Source organism: Salvelinus alpinus, chromosome 34, assembly GCF_045679555.1.
Source record: "Salvelinus alpinus chromosome 34, SLU_Salpinus.1, whole genome shotgun sequence".
Classification (NCBI taxonomy): domain Eukaryota; kingdom Metazoa; phylum Chordata; class Actinopteri; order Salmoniformes; family Salmonidae; genus Salvelinus; species Salvelinus alpinus.
In genome coordinates, this window is record NC_092119.1 from 8,885,062 (window position 1) to 8,910,700 (window position 25,639).

The window sequence follows — 25,639 nt, forward strand, 5'->3', positions numbered from 1 at the left end:
TTATAGAGCTCATGGTCAGTAATTGGGGAGTCCAATGGATTTCGATTGCTTTTTCGAATCCATTCAACTTCTCATGAATTTGTCATTGCTCTGCGTTTGTGTCAATTTGAACGGGGTTGTAGAGTGTTATAAAATGGGATGTCCATATGTCACCATTTTAAATCGCGAATTCCTCTTGTTTCGATTTTTTACGTTTTTCACAATTTTGCCAGAAGTTGTTTATGTTTATGGACTCATCAATTAGTGTCAGCTGCTTGCTGTTGTACTGTGCTTTTTTGGTTCTGAGTTTTAAAGTCACACAGTAATGAAGGCATAATTCACAATTTTTGGGGTCTCTGTGCTTTTGGTTGGATAGTGTTCTAAATTCTAGGTCCTCTCTCTATATCTCCCCTTCTCTCTCTCTGTCTGTCTTTCTATTTCTCTCCCTCTGTCTGTCTCGCTCTCTCACACGTCTGTCTCCCCGTTCAGTTCATTCCATAAGCAGCATGACAAACTAGGTTACTTTCTCTCCCAATGAGGAGTGAGAATGGAAAAATAGTAGGAGGGGTATGTCAGCAGTGTGTTGTTCTGGTTGTGATGACTGGAATTGAGCGCCCTCTGTGTGTGTGTGTGTGTGTGTGTGTGTGTGTGTGTGTGTGTGTGTGTGTGTGTGTGTGTGTGTGTGTGTGTGTGTGTGTGTGTGTGTGTGTGTGTGTTGTTTGAAGGTGACGGCTTAAGCTTTACCAGCTGGAGTTAAATGTGTGTGTGTGTGTGTGTGTGTGTGTGAGTATACGTGTGTGTGCGTGTGTATGTGTGTGTGTGTGCGTGTGTATGTGTGTGTGAGTATACGTGTGTGTGCGTGTGTATGTGTGTGTGTGTGCGTGTGTATGTGTGTGTGCGTGTGTATGTGATGTTTGCGTGGGTATATGAATGTGTGTTTGTGTGTGTGAAAATGTGTGTGTGCGAGTATATGTGTGTGTATGTGTATGTGTGTGTGTGCGTGTGCGTGTGCGTGTGTGTGTGTATGATGGAAGCATACTCACGTCACCATTCGGGAACACTGCGTGCCCCAGGAGCAGGGGTGGTAGTCAGGCTTGACGTAGGTCTCCACTCCATCCTCCACCACACAGCTCACTGTCTTCTTCACTACATACGCACACCAGTTTCTACAGGGAGGGAGAGAGAGAGTCAGTCATATACATTCATACTGTACATACGCACACTGTAACGATCGTCGTAGGTGGAATTAGACCAAGGTGCAGCGTCGTACGTGTTCATGCTTCTTGATTAAAAAACCCGAACACCAAACAAAACAACAAAAGAACAACGAACGTAATGTCTTGAAGGCTCACCAGAGCTAAACAACATCCCACAACCTAAAGTGGCGAAACAGGCTGCCTAAGTATGATTCCCAATCAGAGACAACGATAGACAGCTGTCCCTGATTGAGAACCATACCCGGCCAAAACATAGAATCACAAATCATAGAAATAAAGAACATAGAATGCCCACCCCAAATCACACTCTGACCAAACCAAATAGAGACATAAAAAGGCATTCTAAGGTCAGGGCGTGACACACACCAGTTTCCACAGGGAGGGAGAGGGAGGTTTGAGGGTCAGTCATATACAGTTGAAGTCGGAAGTTTACATACACTTAGGTTGGAGTCATTAAAACTTGTTTTTCAACCACTCCACAAATGTCTTGTTATCAAACTATAGTTTTGGTAAGTTTACTACCTTGTGCATGACACAAGTCATTTTTCCAACAATTGTTTACAGACAGATTATTCCACTTATAATTCACTATCACAATTCCAGTGGATCAGAAGTTTGACTGTGCCTTTAAACAGCTTGGGAAATCCAGAAAATGTCATGGCTTTAAAAGCTTCTGATAGGCTAATTGACAACATTTGAGTCAATTAGAGGTGTACCTGTGGATGTATTTCAAGGCCTACCTTCAAACTCAGTGCCTCTTTGCTTGACATCATGGGAAAATCAAAAGAAATCCTCCAAGACCTCAGAAAAAAAATTGTAGACCTCCACAAGTCTGGTTCATCCTTGGGAGCAATTTCCAAACGCCTGAAGGTACCACGTTCATCTGTACAAACAATAGTACGCAAGTATAAACACCATGGGACCACGCAGCCGTCATACTGCTCAGGAAGGAGACGCGTTCTGTCTCCTAGAGATGAACGTACTTTGGTGCGAGAAGTGCAAATCAATCCCAGAACAACAGCAAAGAACCTTGTGAAGATGCTGGAGGAAACAGGTACAAAAGTATCTATATCCACAGTAAAATGAGTCCTATATCGACATAACCTGAAAGGCTGCACAGCAAGGATAAGCCACTGCTCCAAAACCTCCATAAAATAAGCCAGACTACGGTTTGCAACTGCACATGGGGACAAAGATCGTACTTTTTTGAGAAATGTCCTCTGGTCTGATGAAACAAAAATAGAACTGTTTGGCCATAATGGCCATCGTTATGTTTGGAGGAAAACGGGGGATGCTTCCAAGCCGATGAACACCATCCCAAACGTGAAGCACGGGGGTGGCAGCATCATGTTGTGGGGGTGCTTTGCTGCAGGAGGGACTGATGCACTTCACAAAATAGATTGCATCATGAGGCAGGAATATTATGTGGATATATTGAAGCTACATCTCAAGACATCAGTCAAGAAGTTAAAGCTTGGTCGCAAATGGGTCTTCCAAATGGACAATGACCCCAAGCATACTTCCAAAGTTGTGGCAAAATGGCTTAAGGACAACAAAGTCAAGGTATTGGAGTGGCCATTACAAAGCCCTTCCCTCAATCCTATAGAAAATGTGTGGACAGAACTGAAAAAGTGTGTGAGAGCAAGGAGGCCTACAAACCTGATTCAGTTACACCAGCTCTGTCAGGAGGAATGGGCCAAAATTCACCCAAATTATTGTTGGAAGCTTGTGGAAGGCTACCTGAAACGTTTGACCCAAGTTAAACAAACGTAAAGGCAATGCTACCAAATACTAATTGAGTGTATGTAAACTTCTGACCCACTGAGAATGTGATGAAAGAAATAAAAGCTGAAATAAATCATTCTGTCTACTATTATTCTGACATTTCACATTCTTAAAATAAAGTGGTGATCCTAACTGACCTAAAATAGGGAATTTTTACTAGGATTAAATGTCAGGAATTGTGAAAAACTGAGTTTAAATGTATTTGGCTAAGGCGTATGTAAACTTCTGACTTCGACTGTATATGTTAGGCGGTGTCAGATGAAGGCCCAAAAAATAGTCAACGATTCCAGTCACCCAAGTCATAGACTGTTCTCTCTGCTACCACATGGCAAGCGGTACGGGACCGCCAAGTCTAGGACCAAAAATCCCCTGAACAGCTTCTTCCCACAAGCCATAAGACTGCTGAACAATTAATCAAATGGCCACCCAGACTATTTACATTTGATTATCTACGCATAGTCACTTTACAAATGACCTCTACTAACCTGTACCCCCGCACATTGACTCGGTACCGGTACCATCTGTATATAACCTCGTTATTGTTATGTTATTTTCTTGTGTTACTTTAAGATATTTTATTCTTTATTTTTCACTAGTTTATTTAGTAAATATTTTCTTAACACTCTTTCTTGAACTGCGTTGTTGGGTTAAGGGCTTGGGTAAGTAAACATTTCACGGTAAGGTCTACACCTGTTGTATTCGGCGCACGTGACAAATACATTTTTATATTTTTTTTTATTTAGTTGCATGTGTGCTTCCATTCTTGCTCAAAAGGCATATGTGTGCACGTGTGTGTGTGTGTCATAGGAACGTGACATAGCTCTGGCACAGGACTCCACGGTCTGTGCCAGATGTATGGTCTGCAGCTGTGGGGAAATAGCAGAGGTGGGACCAAGTCACTATTATTCAAGTCACAAGGTCTGAGTCTCACGTAGAACGGGTCCAAGACTCGAGTCCAAGTCGTGCATTCTAACAGCATGTCAAGCCGACTCTCAAGTCAAGTAAAAATCTCTACATGTAGATTGACCAACTATACACAGGCAATAGCCCAATAGAAATTGCCTGTGTATCAGGCTGAACCGGTCCTATCTGAATGGACACACGTAGAGAAATAGCATGTGTATCAGGCTGAACCGGTCCTATCTGAATGGACAAACGTAGAGAAACCAAATGGAATCTGTCTAACAGGAGCTCAAACTGGTAGGCCTACGTACTGGTAGGCCCTCGGGACCATACAGTTACCCAATTGGCAATTACAACCAATAAATTGGTTCTACAATGTAAAAGACAATTTCCACATCCATTGTTACATTAATACATTTGTCTTAATCAGACTATTTCAATAGCATGCAATCATTTTCTCTTATTCAATGTTCTGACTCCAAAGCGTGACGCGCCCAGGCCACATGGCCTAGTTCAATGCTCCACTGAGGCTTTGCACTGCTCCTATTATGCACAACAAAAAATGAGCGAGACATAGGACACAGACACATGGAACTCCCGACCATAACCCGGAGGAGAAAAAAAACATTCAATTTAAAAAAAACACAACTTCTACGTCATGAGTCTTGTGAATTCTGGGAAATAGGTCAAAGGTCATTGCTGATGTAAGGCTGCAGCCCTGGCCTTGAGGCTGCAAGCGAGGTGGGGTCAAAGCGATCATAGTGCCTCTGCGGTTCTGGGTCATACAGATAGGAAATGAGGGGCGTTTGAAATCAGAGCTTGACGATATACAATAGCTGGCCACTGCAGACCACACGGAGCAGACCACACACAGGTCTAACCCCAGTCTGAAAACCAATCCCTATGCTTTTTAGATGAGTAGATTAGGACTTAGTATAACTGAACAAAGGTCATAGTTGTAAGAAATATGGTGGAAGCTTGACTAAGTCCTTCATCATGTTGCTTACATCTTTCCCATTCTATCAGATCTACAGACACAGGAGGAGTAGAGACACGGGTTTGTTTTGGACTGAGCAACAGACACGGGGTTGTTTTGGACTGAGCAACAGACATGGGGTTGTTTTGGACTGAGCAACAGACACGGGGTTGTTTTGGACTGAGCAACAGACATGGGGTTGTTTTGGACTGAGCAACAGACACGGGGTTGTTTTGGACTGAGCAACAGACATGGCCCGTCGTTGCTCACACAAAGACACAAAGCACAATCTGGGAATGTGTTTTGGAATCTGTTAATGAATCTGCACGATGCCAAAGTCGGTCAGTAAAGTAAGACACAGTTTATCACGCTATTGTTTTGACATTAGAAAGGGTTGTCGTTGTTAGAGCCAAGATGGCTGCCACCACTGGGGCAGTTTCACAAGATGAGTTTCACAAGATGATTAACACTGATTGTTGTGACACTGAGTCAAGCATACTCTGCCACAGAGTACGCATTTAGTGGTCTGAGTGAGAGCATGCTGTGGTGCAGAGAAAGACAAGCAGGAAAAAAATTGAGAAAGATAGAGATAGAGGGATGGTTTTGGGAGGATATTACATCATTGCCAAGTGTTTATCATTTTAAAATGAGGCTTGTTACACTCCACTGTCCCAGTGTCTTCTAGTGTCCCAGTGTCTTCTAGTGTCCCAGTGTCTTCTAGTGTCCCAGTATCGTCTAGTGTCCCAGTGTCTTCTAGTGTCCCAGTGTCGTCTAGTGTCCCAGTGTCTTCTAGTGTCCCAGTGTCTTCTAGTGTCCCAGTATCGTCTAGTGTCCCAGTGTCTTCTAGTGTCCCAGTGTCTTCTAGTGTCCCAGTGTGGTCTAGTGTCCCAGTATCGTCTAGTGTCCCAGTGTTGTCTAGTGTCCCAGTATCGTCTAGTGTCCCAGTGTTGTCTAGTGTCCCAGTATCGTCTAGTGTCCCAGTGTTTCTAGTGTCCCAGTATCGTCTAGTGTCCCAGTGTCTTCTAGTGTCCCAGTATCGTCTAGTGTCCCAGTGTTGTCTAGTGTCCCAGTATCGTCTAGTGTCCCAGTGTTGTCTAGTGTCCCAGTATTGTCTAGTGTCCCAGTATCGTCTAGTGTCCCAGTATCGTCTAGTGTCCCAGTGTTGTCTAGTGTCCCAGTATCGTGTAGTGTCCCAGTGTTTCTAGTGTCCCAGTATCGTCTAGTGTCCCAGTGTCTTCTAGTGTCCCAGTGTCTTCTAGTGTCCCAGTATCGTCTAGTGTCCCAGTGTCTTCTAGTGTCCCAGTGTCTTCTAGTGTCCCAGTGTGTTTCTAGTGTCCCAGTGTTTCTAGTGTCCCAGTGTCTTCTAGTGTCGTCTAGTGTCCCAGTGTCTTCTAGTGTCCCAGTATCGTCTAGTGTCCCAGTGTTGTCTATTGTCCCAGTATCGTCTAGTGTCCCAGTGTCTTCTAGTGTCCCAGTATCGTCTAGTGTCGTCTAGTGTCCCAGTGTTGTCTAGTGTCCCAGTGTTGTCTAGTGTCCCAGTATCGTCTAGTGTCCCAGTATCGTCTAGTGTCCCAGTATCGTCTAGTGTCCCAGTGTTGTCTAGTGTCCCAGTATCGTCTAGTGTCCCAGTGTTTCTAGTGTCCCAGTATCGTCTAGTGTCCCAGTGTCTTCTAGTGTCCCAGTGTCGTCTAGTGTCCCAGTATCGTCTAGTGTCCCAGTGTTTCTAGTGTCCCAGTATCGTCTAGTGTCCCAGTGTCTTCTAGTGTCCCAGTGTCGTCTAGTGTCCCAGTATCGTCTAGTGTCCCAGTGTTTCTAGTGTCCCAGTATCGTCTAGTGTCCCAGTGTCTTCTAGTGTCCCAGTGTCTTCTAGTGTCCCAGTATCGTCTAGTGTCCCAGTGTTGTCTATTGTCCCAGTATCGTCTAGTGTCCCAGTGTTGTCTATTGTCCCAGTATCGTCTAGTGTCCCAGTGTCTTCTAGTGTCTTCTAGTGTCCCAGTATCGTCTAGTGTCCCAGTGTTGTCTATTGTCCCAGTATCGTCTAGTGTCCCAGTGTTGTCTAGTGTCCCAGTATCGTCTAGTGTCCCAGTGTCGTCTAGTGTCCCAGTGTCGTCTATTGTCCCAGTATCGTCTAGTGTCCCAGTGTTGTCTAGTGTCCCAGTGTTGTCTAGTGTCCCAGTGTTGTCTAGTGTCCCAGTGTTGTCTAGTGTCCCAGTGTTGTCTATTGTCCCAGTGTGTTTCTAGTGTCCCAGTGTTGTCTAGTGTCCCAGTGTTGTCTATTGTCCCAGTGTGTTTCTAGTGTCCCAGTGTTGTCTAGTGTCCCAGTGTCTTCTAGTGTCCCAGTGTTTCTAGTGTCCCAGTGTGGTCTAGTGTCCCAGTGTCTTCTAGTGTCCCAGTGTTTCTAGTGTCCCAGTGTGGTCTAGTGTCCCAGTGTCGTCTAGTGTCCCAGTGTCGTCTAGTGTCCCAGTGTCGTCTAGTGTCCCAGTGTCTTCTAGTGTCCCAGTGTCGTCTAGTGTCCCAGTGTTGTCTATTGTCCCAGTATCGTCTAGTGTCCCAGTATCGTCTAGTGTCCCAGTATCGTCTAGTGTCCCAGTGTTGTCTAGTGTCCCAGTGTTGTCTATTGTCCCAGTATCGTCTAGTGTCCCAGTATCGTCTAGTGTCCCAGTATCGTCTAGTGTCCCAGTGTTGTCTAGTGTCCCAGTGTTGTCTATTGTCCAAGTATCGTCTAGTGTCCCAGTATCGTCTAGTGTCCCAGTATCGTCTAGTGTCCCAGTGTTGTCTAGTGTCCCAGTGTTGTCTATTGTCCCAGTATCGTCTAGTGTCCCAGTGTTGTCTATTGTCCCAGTATCGTCTAGTGTCCCAGTGTCTTCTAGTGTCCCAGTGTCTTCTAGTGTCCCAGTGTCTTCTAGTGTCCCAGTGTCTTCTAGTGTCCCAGTGTCTTCTAGTGTCCCAGGGTCTTCTAGTGTCCCAGTGTCTTCTAGTGTCCCAGTGTCGTCTAGTGTCCCAGTGTCTTCTAGTGTCCCAGTGTCTTCTAGTGTCCCAGTGTCTTCTAGTGTCCCAGTGTCTTCTAGTGTCCCAGTGTCGTCTAGTGTCCCAGTGTGTTTCTAGTGTCCCAGTGTCTTCTAGTATCCCAGTGTCTTCTAGTGTCCCAGTATCGTCTAGTGTCCCAGTGTCTTCTAGTGTCCCAGTGTCTTCTAGTGTCCCAGTGTCTTCTAGTGTCCCAGTGTCGTCTAGTGTCCCAGTGTCTTCTAGTGTCCCAGTGTCTTCTAGTGTCCCAGTGTCTTCTAGTGTCCCAGTGTCGTCTAGTGTCCCAGTGTGTTTCTAGTGTCCCAGTGTCTTCTAGTATCCCAGTGTCTTCTAGTGTCCCAGTATCGTCTAGTGTCCCAGTGTCTTCTAGTGTCCCAGTGTCTTCTAGTGTCCCAGTGTCTTCTAGTGTCCCAGCATCGTCTAGTGTCCCAGGGTCGTCTAGTGTCCCAGTGTCTTCTAGTGTCCCAGTGTCTTCTAGTGTCCCAGTGTTGTCTAGTGTCCAAGTGTCTTCTAGTGTCCCAGCATCGTCTAGTGTCCCAGTGTCTTCTAGTGTCCCAGTATCATCTAGTGTCCCAGTATCGTCTAGTGTCCCAGTGTCTTCTAGTGTCCCAGTGTCGTCTAGTGTCCCAGTGTCTTCTAGTGTCCCAGTGTCGTCTAGTGTCCCAGTGTGTTTCTAGTGTCCCAGTGTGTTTCTAGTGTCCCGTTGTTTGCATAAAGTTATGGAACGGGGTGGTTTCAATGGGCCCAGTCTCACCATTGAATGTCTGAGCATTTTTGTTTGGTTCAGAACAGTTCCTACTGTGTTCCTGGTGTTGTGATCTCTGTCAGTGTTCCGGTTCGGTGTTCTGTCCCAGTCAGTTGCGTGAACTAAAACGTACAGCGGTAAAGATGCACCACAACCTATCACTGGGAGATGATAGAGAGATATGTTGCACAACAGATCACAACAATCAACTTTTTACTGTCTGGCTGCAACTGTATCTCAGTGTTACATTGGTTCCATCCTGGCGTTCCATTCCAGTGTTCCGTCCCGGTGTTCCATCCCGGCGTTCCATCCCGGCATTCCATCCCGGCGTTTGTGGACATTTGTGGAGTGGTTGAAAAACAAGTTTTAATGACTCCAACCTAAGTGTATGTAAACTTCCGACTTCAACTGTAGGTCCTGGATGGCAGGAAGCTTGGCCCCAGTGATGTACTGGGCCGTACGCACTACCCTCAGTAGCGCCTTACGGGCAGATACCGAGCAGTTGCCATACCAGTTGGTGATGCAACAGGTCAGGATACTCTCGATGGTGCAGCTGTAGAACTTTTTGAGGATCTGGGGACCCATGTCTAATCTTTTCAGTCTCATGAGGGGGAAAAGGTGTTGTCGTGCCCTCTTCACAACTGTCTTGGTGTGTTTGGACCATGATAGGTCGTTGGTGATGTACACACCAAGGAACTTGAAACTCTCGATCCGCTCCACTTAAGCCCCGTCAATGTTAATGGGGGCCTGTTCGGCCCTCCTTTTCCTATAGTCCACGATCAGCTCCTTTGTCTTGCTCAAATTGAGGGAGAGGTTTTTGTCCTGGCAACACACTGCCAGGTCTCTGACCTCCTCCCTATAGGCTGTCTGTTTTCGGTGATCAGGCCTACCACTGTTGTGTTGTCAGCAAACAAAATGATGGTGTTGGAGTCGTGCTTGGCCACGCAGTCATAGATGAACAAGGAGTTCAGGAGGGGACTAAGCACACACACCTGAGGGGCTCCAGTGTTGAAGATCAGTGTGGCGACGCGCGCACACACACACACACACACACACACACACACACACACACACACACACACACACACACACACACACACACACACACACACACACACACACACACACACACACACACACACACACACACACACACACACACACTCAGGTACAGCGGCGGCTTATCCATTAAGGCATTAGGATTTCATCAGATGATTTTGGACCTTCCTGGGCAATAACATGAACGCCCGGGTCTTCTGGGACTGCTCTATCTGAACAGATGACGCAAAAGCAATAGCAAATTGCAATGAACTTGTAAATAAATAATTATGACAGTCAATGGAAGCCTGGGACCTGAACTGGACATCTACAACCATCAACATTTGAAGGACTGAGGGATACACCATCTATAACCTTCTCCTGGATCTGGTAGGACAAACAATCATGGCTCTGTGGCTGTGCCCAATTCACAACACAGCTTTAACTACCCCTGTGTAAGATCCTTGCTAGTGGGACAAGCTAGTGGGACACGCTAGCTAGCTACCAGTAGCTAGCTTGCTAGCTTGCATGCCAATTTCAACTGTAACTACATGTACTGTTCTGCCTGCGGTTATGGAACCCCTACCTGTACCAGACCTGCAATTTCAACTGTAACTACATCAACTGTTCTGCCTGCGGTTATGGAACCCCTACCTGTCCCAGACCTGCTGCTTTCAACTCTTAATGATCGTCTATAAAAAGCCAACTGACATTTATTCCTGATTATTATTTGACCATGCTTGTCAAATAAAAATTATTGGAAAATCTTGGCTCTCTCTAATTCTCTCCTTCTCTCTTTCTTTCTCTCTCTCGGAGGACCTGAGCCCTAGGACCATACGTCAGGACTACCGGGCCTGACGTATGGTCCACCCCTCATAGCCTGGTTCCTCTCTAGGTTTCTTCCTAGGTTTTGGCCTTTCTAGGGAGTTTTTCCTAGCCACCGTGCTTCTACACCTGCATTGCTTGCTGTTTGGGGTTTTAGGCTGGGTTTCTGTACAGCACTTCAAGATATTAGCTGATGTACGAAGGGCTATATAAAATAAACTTGATGTACATTTTACATGATTATAAATTGTGTGACTTGTGACAGCTCTTTGAAAGTATTTTTGAGGTAGTGGAAGAAGTTTAAAACGTTTTTCTTAAGTGGTGAAATATAGTCAACAGTAAATATATTATAATATCTGATCTGATTACTTTGATAGACTATATACACCTTATTACTTTTGACTGTGAGGAAGTTAGATCACATATTTAAACACCAATAACTACACTAGGACTACTACACTTTTCAGTTGTTTGTAAAAAGTGTAATTATTTTTGTTAACGCCGTTACTAAAACAGCTTTAACATTTGATCAGTATGAGATTTTTTTTTTTCTTCCGATTTCCGATTTGATTAACAGAAAAGTAGACAAAGTTGTCATACCTTAAGTTTTTGTCTAACATGTTAGGAAAGTTGTTTATAAAAAGTTAGAGAAAATATTATCGATGCGGTTACATAAACAGCTGTAACGTTTGATCGGTACCAGATAATGATGGTCTGATTTCTTTATTTCAACAACAGAGGGAGATTGAATATGCTGTACCTTTCTGTGTAAGTTGTTGGGAAAGCGTTCAAAGTAACTGATTTGTGTCAAAAGGTGCATTGTTTAGAGTGAATAGAATAGAATGTTGTGAGGGAGGATGTCACAATGGGACCTTGAGAATGCTGAGGAAATCCCATGAAAGTGGATGAAGGACAAAAAGAAGAACAAAAAGCTTAATACACTGAACAAAAATATAAAACGCAACATGTAAAGTGTTGGTTCCATGTTTAATGAGCTGAAATAAAAGATCCCAAACATTTTCCATACGCACAAAAAGCTTTTTTCTCTCAAATGTGGTGCACACATTTGTTTACATTCCTGTTAGTGAGCATTTCTCCTTTGACAAGATAATCCATTCACCTGGTAGGTGTGGCATATCAAGAAGCTGATTAAACAGAATGATCATTACACAGGTGCACCTTGTGCTGGGGACAATAAAAGGGCACTCTTAAAAGTGCAGTTTTGTCACACAACACAATGCCACAGATGCCACAGAACACAACGTTTTAAGGGAGAGTACAGTTGGCATGCTGGCAATTCCTGCTGACTGCAGGAATTGCCAGAGAATTTAATGTTAATTGCTCAACCATACTGTAAGCTGCCGCCAATGTTTTTTTGAGAATTTGGCAGCACGTCCAACCGGCCTCACAAACGCAGACCACGTGTAATCACGCCAGCCCAGGACCATCACATCCGGCTTCACATGTTCGGGAAGCTCTGGATCGACGTGTACGACAGCATGTTCTAGTTCCCGCCAATATCCAGCAACTTCGCACATCTTTTGAAGAGGAGTGGGACCATATTCCACAGGAAACACTCAACATCCTGATCAACTCTATGCGAAGGAGATGTGTCGCGCTTCATGAGGCAAATGGTGGTCACACCAGATACTGACTGGTTTTCTGATCCACGCCCCTACCTTTTTCTTTAACTTCTTGAAGCTAGGGGGCAGAATTTTTATGTTTGGAAAAATAACGTTCCCAATGTAAGCTGCCTATTTCTCAGGTCCAGATGCTAGCATATGCATATAATTGACAGAGTAGGATAGAAAACACTCTAAAGTTTCCAAAACTGTCAAAATATTGTCTGTGAGTATAACATAACTGATTTTGCAGGCAAAAACCTGAGGAAATCCAACCCGGAAGTGACTCTTATTTTGAACAATCACTGTTCCATTGCCTGCCTTTCGTCCATTTAACGGGATATCAACCAGATTCCTCAGGGTGTGAACAGTCTTTAGACATAGTTTCAAGCTTCTACTCTGAAAAATTAGCGAGATTTATCAAATCGCGTCAGTGGATAGACGGATGTCCTTCCATTAGTTCATGCGCGCGACTCTGGTCGCTCGACATTTCCTTCTCTCCTGTATTGAATGGTTTACAGTCCGGTTGAAATATTATCGATTATTTATGTTAAAAACAACCTGAGGATTGATTATTAAAAACGTTTGACATGTTTCTACGAACTTTACGGATACTATTTGGAATTTTCGTCTGTCGTTCATGACTGCTCGAGCCTGTTGATTTCTAAACATAACGCACCAACCAAATTAAGGTTTTTGGATATAAAAATAATATTTATCGAACAAAAGGAAGATTTATTGTGTAACTGGGAGTCTCGTGAGTGCAAGCATCTGAAGATCATCAAAGGTAAGCGATTCATTTGATTGCTTTTCTGGCTTTCGTGACCAATCTACATTGCTGATAGCTGTCATGAGCAGATGAGCTCCTGTATTTATCAGCATCTTCTTAAAAAATATATAGATTTAGAAAAACAAGGACATATACAGGATACTGCCCTCTACAACATAACCTTCACTCCAAATAAAAACTCAAAACCTACCACCTGATTTTGGAAGGAATTACGGAATCACATGGAAGGTTTACAACTGACAAAGATTATTATTCCAACGCTATACAGCAAACGCTCTGGAAAACAACAGAAACCTGAAGACACCATCCAACCTGGAACTGAGTGAGTAATGTTCAGTCTGAAGCTATATTTTATTTCCAAAAGCCAAGAAGAAAAATACACTACAATAATATATTGTACTTTATAAGGACTGAATGTTAAGTTAAGGCTACCAAGCTTGATACAACTTCAATTAGCACTGAGGTGTCAAGTGAGAGGTGTCAAAGCCCTTGAGCCCAACAATGGCAGGAGAGCCGCACAGTCTACTCCAACCAAATGGAGAGGCCCTAGAAGCTGCCTCCCGCTGTTCAGAGGTAATTCAAATACAGTACCCTGTTGATGTAAAGAATGATAAGGCATGAAAAAAGTACAAAATGAAGCTCCTTATGGAAAATAAAGAGACACTTTTTGTTGACTATTATAAAAATGGGAACATCAGCATCCTCATCTTCCACACAGGCCATCCCATGGCATGGCACAGTGCTATATTAACCAGACCATCCCCTGGCATGGCACAGTGCTATATTAACCAGACCATCTCCTGGCATGACACAGTGCTATATTAACCAGACCATCCCCTGGCATGGCACAGTGCTATATTAACCAGACCATCTCCTGGCATGACACAGTGCTATATTAACCAGACCATCTCCTGGCATGACACAATGCTATATTAACCAGACGATCCCCTGGCATGGCACAGTGCTATATTAACCAGACCATCCCCTGGCATGGCACAGAGCTATATTAACCAGACCATCTCCTGGCATGACACAGTGCTATATTAACCAGACCATCCCCTGGCATGGCACAGTGCTATATTAACCAGACCATCCCCTGGCATGGCACAGTGTTATATTAACCAGACCATCTCCTGGCATGGCACAGTGCTATATTAACCAGACCATCCCCTGGCATGGCACAGTGCTATATTAACCAGACCATCCCCTGGCATGGCACAGTGTTATATTAACCAGACCATCCCATGGCATGGCACAGTGCTATATTAACCAGACCATCCCCTGGCACAGTGCTTTATTAACCAGACCATCTCCTGGCATGGCACAGTGCTATATTAACCAGACCATCCCCTGGCATGACACAGTGCAATATTAACACAGACCATCTCCTGGCATGGCACAGTGCAATATTAACCAGACCATCCCCTGGCATGGCACAGTGCTATATTAACCAGACCATCCCATGGCATGGCACAGTGCTATATTAACCAGACCATCCCCTGGCATGGCACGGTGCAATATTAACCAGACCATCCCCTGGCATGGCACAGTGCTATATTAACCAGACCATCTCCTGGCATGGCACAGTGCTATATTAACCAGACCATCCCCTGGCATGGCACAGTGCTATATTAACCAGACCATCCCCTGACATGGCACAGTGCTATATTAACCAGACCATCCCCTGGCATGAAACAGTGCTATATTAACCAGACCATCCCCTGGCATGGCACAGTGTTATATTAACCAGACCATCCCTGGCACAGTGCTATATTAACACAGACCATCCCCTGGCATGGCACAGTGCTATATTAACACAGACCATCCCCTGGCATGGCACAGTGCTATATTAACCAGACCACCCCCTGGCATGGCACAGTGCTATATTAACCAGACCATCCCCTGGCATGGCACAGTGCTATATTAACCAGACCATCCCCTGGCATGGCCCAGTGCTATATTAACCAGACCATCCCCTGGCATGGCCCAGTGCTATATTAACCAGACCATCCCCTGGCACAGTGCTATATTAACCAGACCATCCCCTGGCACAGTGCTTTATTAACCAGACCATCCCCTGGCATGACACAGTGCTATATTAACCAGACCATCCCCTGGCATGGCACAGTGCTATATTAACCAGACCATCCCCTGGCATGGCACAGTGCTATATTAACCAGACCATCCCCTGGCATGGCACAGTGCTATATTAACCAGACCATCCCCTGGCATGGCACAGTGCTATATTAACCAGACCATCCCCTGGCATGGCACAGTGTTATATTAACCAGACCATTCCCTGGCATGGCACAGTGCAATATTAACCAGACCATCCCCTGGCATGGCACAGTGCAATATTAACCAGACCATCTCCTGGCATGGCACAGTGCTATATTAACCAGACCATCCCCTGGCATGGCACAGTGCTATATTAACCAGACCCTCCCCTGGCATGGCACAGTGCTATATTAACCAGACCATCCCCTGGCATGGCACAGTGCAATATTAACCAGACCATCTCCTGGCATGGCACAGTGCTATATTAACCAGACCATCCCCTGGCATGGCACAGTGCAATATTAACCAGACCATCTCCTGGCATGGCACGGTGCTATATTAACCAGACCATCTCCTGGCATGGCACAGTGCTATATTAACCAGACCATCCCCTGGCATGGCACAGTGCAATATTAACCAGACCATCTCCTGGCATGGCACAGTGCTATATTAACCAGACCATCCCCTGGCATGGCACAGTGCAATATTAACCAGACCATCTCCTGGCATGGCACGGTGCTATATTAACCAGACCATCTCCTGGCATGGCACGGTGCTATATTAACCAGACCATCTCCTGGCATGGCACGGTGCAATATTAACCAGACCATCTCCTGGCATGGCACAGTGCAATATTAACCAGACCATCCCCTGGCATGGCACAGTGCAATATTAACCAGACCATCCCCTGGCATGGCACAGTGCTATATTAACCAGACCATCCCTTGGCATGGCACAGTGCAATATTAACCAGACCATCTCCTTGCATGGCACGGTGCTATATTAACCAGACCATCCCCTGGCATGGCACGGTGCTATATTAACCAGACCATCCCCTGGCATGGCACGGTGCTATATTAGCACACTACCCCTCTGTTAAGATTGTTATCTTGGGGTGGAAACTCAGGATACTAGACAACAAGGACTCTGAGTCAGCTAATATAAATCTCTGTAAGTCTGCAACAGTATTGATACAGGGCAACACGTTTGTTTTACTCACTGCTTTAGCACACTCTGCCATCCCTCATGTCCTTGCCGTGTCTGAATCCTGGCTTAGGAAGGCCACCAAAAATTCTGAGATTTCCATACCAAACTACAACATTTTCCGTCAAGATAGAACTGCCAAAGGGGGAGGAGTTGCAATCTACTCCAGAGATAGCCTGCAAAGTTCTGTCATACTTTCCAGGTCTATGCCCAAACAGTTCGAGCTTCTAATTTTAAAAATGAATCTCTTCAAAAAAAAGTATTTCACTGTTTCCGCCTGTTATAGACCCCCCTCAGCTCCCAGCTGTGCCCTGGACACCATATGTAAATTGATTGCCCCCCATCTATCTTCAGAGTTCGTTCTATTAGGTGCCCTAAACTGGGATATGCTTAACACCCCAGCAGTCCTACAATCTAAGCTAGATGCCCTCAATCCCACACAAATTATCAAGGAAACCACCAGGTACAACCCTAAATCCGTAAACATGGGCACTCTCATAGATATTATCCTGACCAACTTGCCCTCCAAATACACCTCTGCTGTTTTCAATCAGGATCTCAGCGATCCCTGCCTCATTGCCTACATCCGCTATGGGTCCGCGGTCAAACATCACTGTCAAACGCTCCCTAAAACACTTCTGCGAGCAGACCTTTCTAATCGACCTGGCACGGGTATCCTGGAAGGATATTGAACTCATCCAGTCAGTCGAGGATGCCTGGTCGTTCTTTAAAAGTAATTTCCTCACCATCTTAAATAAGCATGCCCCTTTCAAAAAATGTAGAACTAAGAACAGATATAGCCCTTGGTTCACTCCAGACCTGACTGCCCTTGACCAGCACAAAAACATCCTGTGGCGGACTGCAATAGCATCGAATAGTCCCCGTGATATGCAACTGTTCAGGGAAGTCAGGAGCCAATACATGCAGTCAGTCAGGAAAGCAAAGGCTAGCTTTTTCAAACAGAAATGTGCATCCTGTAGCTCTAACTCCAAAAACTTTTGGGACACTGTAAGGTCCATGGAGAACAAGAGCACCTCCTCCCAGCTGCCAACTGCACTGAGGCTAGGTAACACGGTCACCACTGATAAATCCATGATAATCGAAAATTTCAATAAGCATTTCTCTACGGCTGACCATTCTTTCCTCCTAGCTACCCCAACCCCGGCCAACAGCTCCGCACCCCCAGCAGCTACTTTCCCGAGCCTCCCCAGCTTCTCCTTCACCCAAATCCAGATGCCAGATGCTCTGAAAGAGCTGCAAAACCCGGAACCGTACAAATCAGCTGGGCTAGACAATCTGGACCCTCTCTTTCTAAAACTATCCGCCGCCAATGTTGCAACCCCTATTACCAGTCTGTTCAACCTCTCTTTCGTATCGTACAAAATCCCTAAAGATTGGAAAGCTGCCCGGTCATCCCCCTCTTCAAAGGGGGAGACACTCCAGACCCAAACTGTTATAGACCTATATCCATCCTGCCCTGCCCGTCTAAAGTCTTCGAAAGCCAAGTTAATAAACAGATCACTGACCATTTCGAATCCCACCGTACCTTCTCCGCTGTGCAATCCGGTTTCGGAGCTGGTCATGGGTGCACCTCAGCCACGCTCAAGGTACTAAATGACATCATAACCGCCATCGATAAAAGACAGTACTTTGCAGCGGTCTTCATCGACCTGGCCAAGGCTTTCGACTCTGTCAATCACCGTATTCTTATCGGCAGACTCAATAGCCTTGGTTTCTCAAATGACTGCCTCGCCTGGTTCACCAACTACTTCGCAGACAGAGTTCAGTGTGTCAAATCGGAGGGCCTGTTACCCGGACCTCTGGCAGTCTCTATGGGGGTACCACAGGGTTCAATTCTCGGGCCGACTCTTTTCTCTGTATATATCAACGATGTCGCTCTTGCTGTGGGTGATTCCCTTATCCACTTCTACGCAGACGACACTATTCTGTATACATCTGGCCCTTCTTTCTGTTTGCTGCCCACACCCTCCTGCCCGACTAGCATCACTACTCTGGACGGTTCTGACCTAGAATATGTGGACAACCACAAATACCTAGGTGTCTGGCTAGACTGTAAACTCTCCTTCCAGACTCATATCAAACATCTTCACTCCAAAAGCCTCCTTCACTCACGCTGCCAATCTTACCCTAGTAAAACTGACTATCCTACCGATCCTCGACTTCGGCGATGTCATCTACAAAATAGATTCCAATACTCTACTCAGCAAACTTGATGCAGTCTATCACAGTGCCATCCATTTTGTTACCAAAGTCCCTTATACCACCCACCACTGCGACCTGTATGCTGTAGTCGGCTGGCCCTTGCTACATATTCGTCGCCAGACCCACTGGCTCCAGGACATCTATAAGTCAATGCTAGGTAAGCTTCGCCTTACCTCAGCTGACTGGTCACGATAACAACACCCACCCGTAGTACGCGCTCCAGCAGGTATATCTCACTGGTCATCCCCAAAGCCAGCACCTCCTTTGGTCACCTTTCCTTCCAGTTCTCTGCTGCCAGTGACTGGAACGAATTCCAAAAATCGCTGAAGCTGGAGACTTACATTTCCCTCACTAACTTTAAACATCAGCTATCTGAGCAGCTAACTGATCGCTGCAGCTGTACATAGTCCATCGATAAATAGCCCTCCCAACCTACCTACCTCGTCCCCATATCGTTAATATTTACTTTGCTGCTCTTTTTCACACCAGTATCACTACTTACACACCATCATCTGCTCAACATCATCTGCTCATTTATCACTCCAGTGTTAATCTGCTAAATTGTAATTACTTTGCTACTATGACCTATTTATTGCCTTACCTCCTCACGCCATTTGCACACACTGTATATAGACTTTCTTTTTTTCTATTGTGTTACTGACTGTACGCTTGTTTATTCCGTGTGTAACTCTGTGTTGTTGCTTGTGTCGCACTACTTTGCTTTATCTTGGCCAGGTCACAGTTTAAATGAGAACTTGTTCTCAACTTGCTTACCTGGTTAAATAAAGGTGAAAAAACACACACAAAAAAACAGGTTTCAGCTGGATTTTCACAGAATCAGAGATTTAGCTCAGCAGGAGAAGCTCTCCCTTGAGAAAGATAAGACAACAGTCCAGCACAACAACACCCCCTTAACCAGACCCAGAGAGCTGGCGATGGAGAGAGACACAGCAGCAGGAGAAGAAGAACAGAGCACTAGAGGAGAGGATCAGACTGCTGGAGGAGAGAGTGAAGGGGATGGCGTGGAACAGAGAACAACCCACTAGAGAGGTGGCCACCCCCGCAGAGAAGCCAGCAGAACAACCCACTAGAGAGGTGGCCACCCCCGCAGAGAAGCCAGCAGAACAGCCCACTAGAGAGGTGGCCACCCCCGCAGAGAAGCCAGCAGAACAGCCCACTAGAGAGGTGGCCACCCCCGCAGAGAAGCCAGCAGAACAGCCCACTAGAGAGGTGGCCACCCCCGCAGAGAAGCCAGCAGAACAGCCCACTAGAGAGGTGGCCACCCCCGCAGAGAAGCCAGCAGAACAACCCACTAGAGAGGTGGCCATCCCCGCAGAGAAGCCAGCAGAACAGCCCACCTCAGCTCCTGACAAAAGTATCGACACCACAGCAGAACAGTCCACCCCAGACCCTGACCATAGCCTCAACATCACAGACAGAACCATGAAGAACCCCAAGCGCAGGGGATCTCACCCCCTCTAAGCACCACCCCCCCCCCCCTGTCAGCCAACCTGATAGCCCTCCTGACAACCCCCCCCACTGAGAACATACACAAGACACAGATTGTACTCCTTATGGACTCAAATGGGAAATATATACAAGAAAAATAGCTTTTTCCCAAACACACTGTCTAAACTCTGGTGTCCAAAAACCCAGCGATCCCTAGACCTTCTGTCTGAGGACCAAATAGGTTCACCCAGCCACATAATAATACAGACAGGCACAAACAACCTGAGAGCACAGTAGGAAAGGGTGGCCACAGCACTGAAGGGAGTGATTGAAAAAGCTTATTCTACTTTCCCCAACCTACAAGTGGTTATATCCACCCTGCTATCACGAAAATATTTCCACCCTGCTACCATACAGCGGGTAAATGCAAGTATTTCCTGTGACTGTGCCTCAAAACCAAATGTTTACCTGGCCCACCACTCCACCCTGGACTTGAACAGCCTCTATGACCAGGTCCACCTATACAAGGCAGCAGTGCCCACGTTTATGACCAGGTCCACCTATACAAGGCAGCAGTGCCCACCTTCGCCCGGAACCATGCAAAAAGGCCCAACCCCCACTCTTACACAAGCCCAAGCCAATGGCATGTACCAGATGCTCAGCATGCTCTGCTCACAATTTCTGGCCTGAGGCCAAACCACACAACCAACAACTGGACACTTTAAGGAACACAACCCTTCCCTCATCCTGTAAAATCCTAGGCCTGAGGTCATCTGCCTTTGGCCTAAAGAGCAGGAACCTGGACTTCATCAAAGAAATAGGAATTACAGACATTGTCATCCTACAAGAAACATGGTATAGAGGAGACGGACCCATTGGTTTCCCTCTAGGTTACAGAGAGCTGGTAGTCCCATCCACCAAACTACCAGGTGTGAAACAGGGGACGGACTCAGGGGGTATGCTAATTTGGTATAGAGCAGACCTAACTCACTCTATTAAATTCATCAGAACAGGAACATATTACATTTGGCTAGAAATTCAAAAGGAAATGATCTTAACAGAGAAGAATATCCTCCTGTGTGCTTTAATGAAGACAGCTTATCCATCCTGGAGGGGGAAATCAATCATTTCCAGGCCCAGGGACATGTACTAGTCTGTGGCAACCTAAATGCCAGAACCGGACAAGAACCTGACACCCTCAGCACACAGGAGGACAAATGCCTGCCTGGAGGGGACATCATTCCCTCCCCCATATGACCCCCTAGGCACAACTACGACAACATAACCAACATAACGGGTCACGACTCCTGCAGCTCTGCCGCATGCTGTACATAGTCAACGGTAGGCTTCGAGTGGAGTCCTATGGTAGGCACACCAATAGCTCATCTCTTGGCAGTAGTACTGTAGACTACTTTATCACTGAACTCTACCCAGAGTCTCTCAGAGCGTTCACAGTCAGCCCACTGACCTCAACCCAGAGTCTCTCAGAGCGTTCACAGTCAGCCCACTGACACCCTTATCAGATCACAGCTAAATCACAGTCTACTTGAACAGAGCAATACTCAATCATGAGGCATCAAAGCCAAGGGAACTGAGTAATATTAACAAATGCTATAGATGGAAGGAAAGTAGTGTGGAAACCTACCAAAAAACTATTAGGCAACAACAAATTAAATTCCTTTTAGACAACTTCCTGGACAAAACGTTCCACTGTAATAGTGAAGGTGTAAACTTGGCAGTAGAAAATCTAAACAATACATTTGACCTCTCAGCTTCCTTATCAAATCAAAAAAAATCAAACAGAAAACTGAAGAAAATGAACAACAATGACAAATGGTTTGATGAAGAATGCAAAAACCTAAGAAATAAATTGAGAAACCTGTCCAACCAAAAACATAGAGACCCAGAAAACCTGAGCCTACGCCTTCACTATGGTGAATCACTAAAACAATACAGAAATACCCTATGGAAAAAGAAGGAACAGCACGTCACAAATCAGCTCAATGTAATTGAAGAATCCATAGACTCTAACCACTTCTGGGGAAATTGGAAAACACAAAACAACACAAATAATTATCAATCCAAAATGGAGATATTTGGTAAACCTCTTCTCCAATGTGTTTGGCTCTATAACAAAGAACAAAAACATATACATGATCAAATACAAATCTTAGAATCAACTATAAAAGACTACTAGAACACAGTGGATTCTCCAATTACATTGAATGAACTACAGGACAAAATAAAAACCCTCCAACCCAAAAAGGCCTGTGGTGTTGATGGTATCTTCAATGAAATTATTAAATATACAGACAACAAATTCCAATTGGCTATACTTAAATTATTTTACATCATCCTCAACACTGGCATCTTCCCCAATATTTGGAACCAAGGACCGATCACACCAATCCACAAAAGTGGAGACAAATTTGACCCCAAAAACTACCATGGGATATGCGTCAACAGCAACCTGGGGAAAATCCTCTGCATTATCATTAACAGTAGACTCGTACATTTCCTCAGTGAAAACAATGTACTGAGCAAATGTCAAATTGGCTTTTTACCAAATTATCATACGACAGACCACATATTCACCCTGCATACCCTAATTTACAAACAAACAAAACAAAACAAAAGTAAAGTTTGCCAGCCCTCCCCCTTTTTCCTCTAAACATAACGATGGTCATTATGGCCAAACAGTTCTATTTTTGTTTCATCAGACCAGAGGAAATTTCTCCAAAAAGTACGATCTTTGTCCCCATGTGCAGTTGCAAACCGTAGTCTGGCTTTTTTATGGCGGTTTTGGAGCAGTGGCTTCTTCCTTGCTGAGCAGCCTTTCATGTTATGTCGTTATAGGACTCGTTTTACTGTGAATATAGATACTTTTGCACCTGTTTCCTCCAGCATCTTCACAAGGTCCTTTTCTGTTGATCTGTGATTGATTTGCACTTTTCGCACCAAAGTACGTTCACCTCTAGGAGACAGAACGCGTCTCCTTCCTGAGCGGTATGATGAACCATACTTGTGGAGGTGTACAATTAATTTTCTGATGTCTTGGCTGATTTCTTTTGATTTTCCCATGATGTCAAGCAAAGAGGCACTGAGTTTGAAGGTAGGCCTTGAAATACATCCACAGGTACACCTCCAATTTACTCAAATTATGCAAATTAGCCATGAAATAATTTTCTCACATTTTCAAAGCTGTTTAAAGGCACAGTCAACTTAGTGTATGTAAACTTCTGACTCTGGAATTGGAATTGGAATTGGCACTGGAATTGTGATACAGTAAATTATAAGCAAAATAATCTGTCTGTAAACAATTGTTGGAAAAATTACGTCATCCACAAAGTAGATGTCCTAACCGACATGCCAAAACTGTAGTTTGTTAACAAGAAATTTGTGGAGTGGTTGAAAAACGAGTTTTAATGATTCCAACCTAAGTGTATGTAAACGTCTGACTTCAACTGTACAAAATGACATTTGAAATGTTTTTTGGATCTTCTGTGAGTGTAATGTCTACTGTATATTTTTATTGTTTATTTCAACTTTTGTTTATTATCTACTTCACCTGCTTTGGCAACGTTAACATATGTTTCCCATGACAATAAAGCCCCTTGAATTGAATTGAATTGAGAGAGAGAGAGGGGAGAGAGAATGAGGGAGGGGGAGAAAGAGGTTGGGAGAGAGAGCGAGAGAGAGAGAGATGGAGGGGGGAGAGAGTGAGGGAAGAGGAGAGAGAGTACAGAGAGATAGATAGAGGGGGGGAGAGAGAGAGGTAAGGGGAGGGGAGAGAGAGAGAGTGGGGAGAGAGGGAGGGGGAGAGAGAGAGCAAGAGAGGGGGAAAGAGGGGGAGAGAGAGAGAAAGAGAGTGGAGGAAAGAGAGAGAGAGAGAGGGTGATAGAGGGAGGGGGCGGGGAGAGAGAGGTGGGGGGTGAGAGAGGAGCAAGGTAGGGAGCGAGGGAGGGAGGGAGGGAGGGGGGAAGAGAGAGAGAGGGGAGAGAGAGGGGGGGGAGTGAGAGTAGGGAGAGGGCAAGCTACTTACAGATTCCAAAATAAACCCAGAATAACAGAAGCATTAAAAGTTAGCTGGTGGTACGTACAAGATCAATTATGGCGGATGCCTGTGAAATGCAATCAGCACCTGCAGCATAGCAATGCAGAAAATGAATGAATGCGTGGAATAGTACTGTGCACACCACAGACATTAGCCCTCCCACATCGCTATACACCCACACAGCTACCCACCCTCACATGACACAGTCATGCCATTGTCCATCAACCGCACGCACGCACGCACACCCCCCCCCCCCCCCCCCCCCCCCCCACAGTCAGGTCATTCTCCCTTCTCCTGCCAGTCACCCTGTTTCAAACACAGTCAGGTCATTCTCCCCTCTCCTGCCAGTCACCCTGTTTCAAACACAGTCAGGTCATTCTCCCCTCTCCTGCCAGTCACCCTGTTGCAATGCAGTGATGAGAAGCAGCTGATATGGAGGCACAGTCTTCCTTCTGTCCCCCCAGACATTGACAACACTGAACACTCATCATTTCCCATAATCCATCTGGCAATACAGCCCCGGCCTGCACCTCCCTGGCCACCAATTACCTCCCAATTACCCCCCATTAAACACACTGGGATCCTATAGCTAGACATGGAAAACACTGGAAATATCCCCCATTAACCACACCGGGATCCTATAGTACATTACATACCGTTATTCAAACAATGAGCTTTGCAGTGCAGCACACACCAGGGATGTCAAATAACAACCAGATTTGCTGTGTTTGTTTTTTGTTTCTCCGTGACCACTGACACCATCCACTTCCTGCCCACCGGGTTCTATCCTTCCTGTTCGTGCCTTCTCCTTCCCAAACATCTGTCCCATCCTCCCCAGCCTAAATCTGCTCTGGAGAGACCCTTAGCCCTCTGGAAGAGGAGAGGATGGAGGAGAGAGGATCAGATTGGAAAGGCTGGAGCAGTGCTGTATGCACATCCCACAAATCTCATGCCAATATGGTTCACTCAGTACATAATATATCAGCTATATGGACTTATGAAAAGGAACCAAATACAACAGAAATTAAATGAATAGAACAGAACTGAATAGAACTGAATATTATAGAACTGAATAGAATAGAAAAGAACTGAATAGAACTGAATATAATAGAACTGAATAGAATAGAAAATACCTGAATAGAACTGAATATAATAGAACTGAATAGAATAGAGAAGAACTGAATATAACTGAATATAACACAATAGAATATAACTGAATAGAATAGAACTGAATAGAACTGAATATAAAACAATAGAATAGAACCGAATAGAATATAATAGAACTGAATAGAATACAATAGAATATAACTGAATATAATGGAACAGAACTGAATAGAATAGAATAGAACTGAATAGGACTGAATTGAATAGAACGGAATAGAATAGAATATAACTGAATAGAATATAACTGAATAAAATATAACTAAATAGAATAGAACTGAATAGAATAGAATAGAATGGAATAGAACGGAATAGAATAGAACTGAATAGAACTGAATAGAATATACCTGAATAGACTATAACTGAATAGACTATAACTGAAAAGAATATAACTGAATAGAATAGACCTGTAAAGAATATAACTGAATAGAATAGAACTGAATAGAATAGAACTGAATAGAACCGAATAGAATTTAATAGAATAGAATATAACATAATAAAATACAATATAACTGAATAGAATAGAACGGAATAGAATGGAATTGAATAGAATAGAACTGAATAGAATAGAACTGAATAGAATAGAA

At 44.9% G+C, this 25,639-nt stretch overlaps 1 protein-coding gene across 2 annotated transcripts in view; it reads right to left on the bottom strand.

Annotated features, from left to right (window-relative positions):
- The window catches only part of LOC139563418 (EMILIN-1-A-like), a 94,902-nt gene that overhangs the window by 22,806 nt on the left and 46,457 nt on the right, over window positions 1–25,639 (bottom strand). For both annotated transcript variants that reach the window (XM_071382072.1, XM_071382071.1), the window contains exon 2: window positions 1,023–1,145. In XM_071382072.1, coding sequence (XP_071238173.1) covers window positions 1,023–1,145 — 123 coding nt within the window. The remainder of the gene's footprint in view (window positions 1–1,022; window positions 1,146–25,639) is intronic.